We start from the raw sequence: 2,695 nt of genomic DNA, 5'->3' as shown, positions 1-2,695 counted from the left end.
ATGTGGATGCGAAGAAGATTCATTTTCCTTCTCACAACCGCGTTGCCAATTCATTTCATTAAATATCATTGCATTAACGGAGTATTAATTACTTATTAATTGATGGTATTAATTTCTTAATCAAAATTATTTAAAAAACTTAATTTTACTTGTACATTTATTTCCTTTTCTTCTTCTTTTTTTTTTTAATTATTATTATTATAACGGCCCGTGTACATTTATTAGTGCGTATATAACTCCCATAACATATGAACAATTCATGCGTCTCTCTCTCAGTCTCTCTATCCTTTTCTCTCTCCGAATCTCTCTCTTTCTCTCTTCCTCGGCTTCTCCTTCTGAGGGCGAAGTTGCTCCGTGAAAGTTATGATGGCTGCCGACGTAAGTTCTCTGGTTCGTGTTCTTGCTGGTGGTGGGTACAAGGACGACAAGCACCGGACGGTGGGAAATGAATCGAATAGTGAGAGATCTCCGGTTCTGATTACTCGGGACTTGCTTGGCGGGTCCTCTAAATCTGTTGTTGAATCTCAGGAATTGGACCTCGACTTGCAAGTACCTAGTGGCTGGGAGAAGCGCCTAGACCTCAAGGTTTCGTTTAATTCATTTCCTGTTTGTTTCTTGTGGAAGCTAATTTGGTCGGTGTCGTGGTTTCCGGGAATTTTATAGCCTCTTTGTAAATGTTACAAGTTCTTTTTCCTTCTGAAGGAATTTATCCTTGGAATTTTCGGCTGTTAAAATTTCGTTGATATTTTTCTTGCTAATCTCGTTTTCACTGTTCTGCTGTTCTTTGTAATCCAAAACCATGACTTCTGTTTTTAACCTATTAAAACCTATTTTTTGTTTGTTACGAGTATTTGATTGATTCAGAGGGTCATTGATTTGTTTTGACGGCCTTCTGAATTGTCACTGAGAAATTGCAGGGAACTAAGGATCTGATAGTTTGGAAAAACTTGTAGACTATATGTATTTAAAATTTTGTCCCTTCTAATATCATTGCAGGCCGCCAATAAATAAATTTCTTTCGGTTCTTGTAGCCCTCTGATCTGAACGTTTATTCTGCTATGATATGATTTTCTAGCTTTTGGATTTATCATGGCATGATGAATATATTGTGCTAAAGGATTTTCCATGATTCAGTCTTATGGAAATTCTCTAATAAAAGCGTTTTAATATCTCTGCTCATTGGTTTTGTGCAAATGAGTTCTTGCCTCCTTTTGCTTTCCATTGGTTTTGTGATGTGTCTGTACTGATGTTTGCCACTGATTTCAGTCGGGGAAAGTCTATATTCAACGGTGCAACTCTTTAAGCCAATCAGCGTCAGAACACAAACTCAATTCGAGTCCTTCGGGTCCAAAACTTCAGGACCTAAACAGCCCTCCTTCTCCATCAAAACTATCTCTGAACCTATTTGATGATAAAAGCTTAGACTTGAAGTTGTTCTCTTCTTCATTGCCATCAACCAATTACCAAAGTGTATGCACCCTTGACAAGGTGAAATCAGCCCTGGAAAGAGCAGAGAAAGAGCCTATGAAGAAACGAACGACAGCTTCATTCTGGAAATCTTCGGCCTTGTCGTCGCCATCGCCTTCATATTCGTCTTCATCCTCTTCCATGAGAGAAACCCAGGAAGAAGAAAGTGAAGAGAAGTTGTCATCTCCACTTGCAGCAGGGTGTCCTGGTTGCTTATCATACGTTTTGATAATGAAGAACAATCCCAGGTGTCCTAGGTGTAACTCTGTTGTTCCTTTTCCATCCATGAAGAAACCTAGGATTGACCTCAATATCTCAATTTGAGAGGGGATTCTGGATTATTAGTGATTGCTTCTTTCATAATTTTGTAAATGATAGATAAGTTTAGGCTGTTCAAGGATAGGGATTCTGTTCCCAGAATATTACCCGGGGTTTATGTATATTGCAAAATTATTGCTATTTTGCTAACAAAGCTAATAGAAAAATTTCCAATTTCTACAATGCTATCCTCCGTGAGAAATTCTATTTCGGTGTGTCCAGAATAAATGCTCAGTTTTTCATCAATTGAATGGTCCTATGTAAAATGCTCCGCATGTCTAATCCTAAACAGTATCAACAATGTTACAAATTTGTGCTTGGCATCCTGGAAATTTCTTGAGTTTGAGGATTTCATGATAAAGTTATTAAGTGTAGCAGACATCTGGCTTTAGCTGCTACAAAATCCAATTGGTTAAATCCAAAAGTTGTTTTTGACCAAAAATAAAAAATAAAAAAAATCCAAGAGTTGTTACCAATAATTGGTGGGGTACTCACAAGCACATGAGCAAGAACACTGAGGTACTTGTTTTTCTCTGTAGATTTACAGGGTTTAGTAAAACTGATGATGATGATGCTTCAGCCACTGCAAATAAAAAAGATAGAGAAAATATACATAGAGAGAGAGAGGGAGGGAGAGGGAATTGACAGTAAACGTATGGCTGATTAGGTGCAACATGTGACTGTGATTTGTCTAGAATTTCCCATACCAAAGGATCATCTTTGGCACTTTGTAAATAGTAAAATCCCTCGGAGCCGGACATACAGTTGGCTTATCCAAAACAGAATGAAAAATTGATGGAATAACAATAATACAATGCACTGGCTAGTAGTAGTACTAGTACATTTCATTTTGAAGGACTTTGCAAGTTGCAGCAGCATTTAAATCTTTTACATAAGATAGTTCCTTCAT

The 2,695-nt window shown here is 37.5% G+C and overlaps 1 protein-coding gene across 1 annotated transcript; it reads left to right on the top strand.

Moving 5' to 3' along the window:
- The first annotated feature begins 294 nt into the window (after positions 1–294).
- Positions 295–1,973, top strand: LOC114744904 (uncharacterized). The gene is made up of 2 exons (XM_028933050.1): positions 295–585; positions 1,267–1,973. Exons 1-2 carry the CDS (start codon positions 364–366, stop codon positions 1,789–1,791), a joined length of 747 nt encoding a protein of 248 aa, XP_028788883.1. The 5' UTR covers positions 295–363; the 3' UTR covers positions 1,792–1,973.
- The last annotated feature ends 722 nt before the right edge of the window (positions 1,974–2,695 follow it).

This window comes from Neltuma alba, unplaced genomic scaffold (genome assembly GCF_004799145.2).
Source record: "Neltuma alba isolate B1F8T4 unplaced genomic scaffold, ASM479914v2 tig00004477_pilon, whole genome shotgun sequence".
Lineage (NCBI taxonomy): Eukaryota > Viridiplantae > Streptophyta > Magnoliopsida > Fabales > Fabaceae > Neltuma > Neltuma alba.
The sequence above is the reverse complement of the archived record's forward strand: the minus strand, read 5'-3'. Positions and strand labels throughout refer to the sequence as shown.

Excerpts from the sequence above, each read along its gene's own strand:
- LOC114744904 (XM_028933050.1), top strand. The coding sequence starts at position 364 with ATGATGGCTGCCGACGTAAGTTCTCTGGTTCGTGTTCTTGCTGGTGGT. Across the intron at positions 586-1,266 it reads AGAAGCGCCTAGACCTCAAG|TCGGGGAAAGTCTATATTCA; the intron begins GTTTCGTTTAAT and ends CACTGATTTCAG.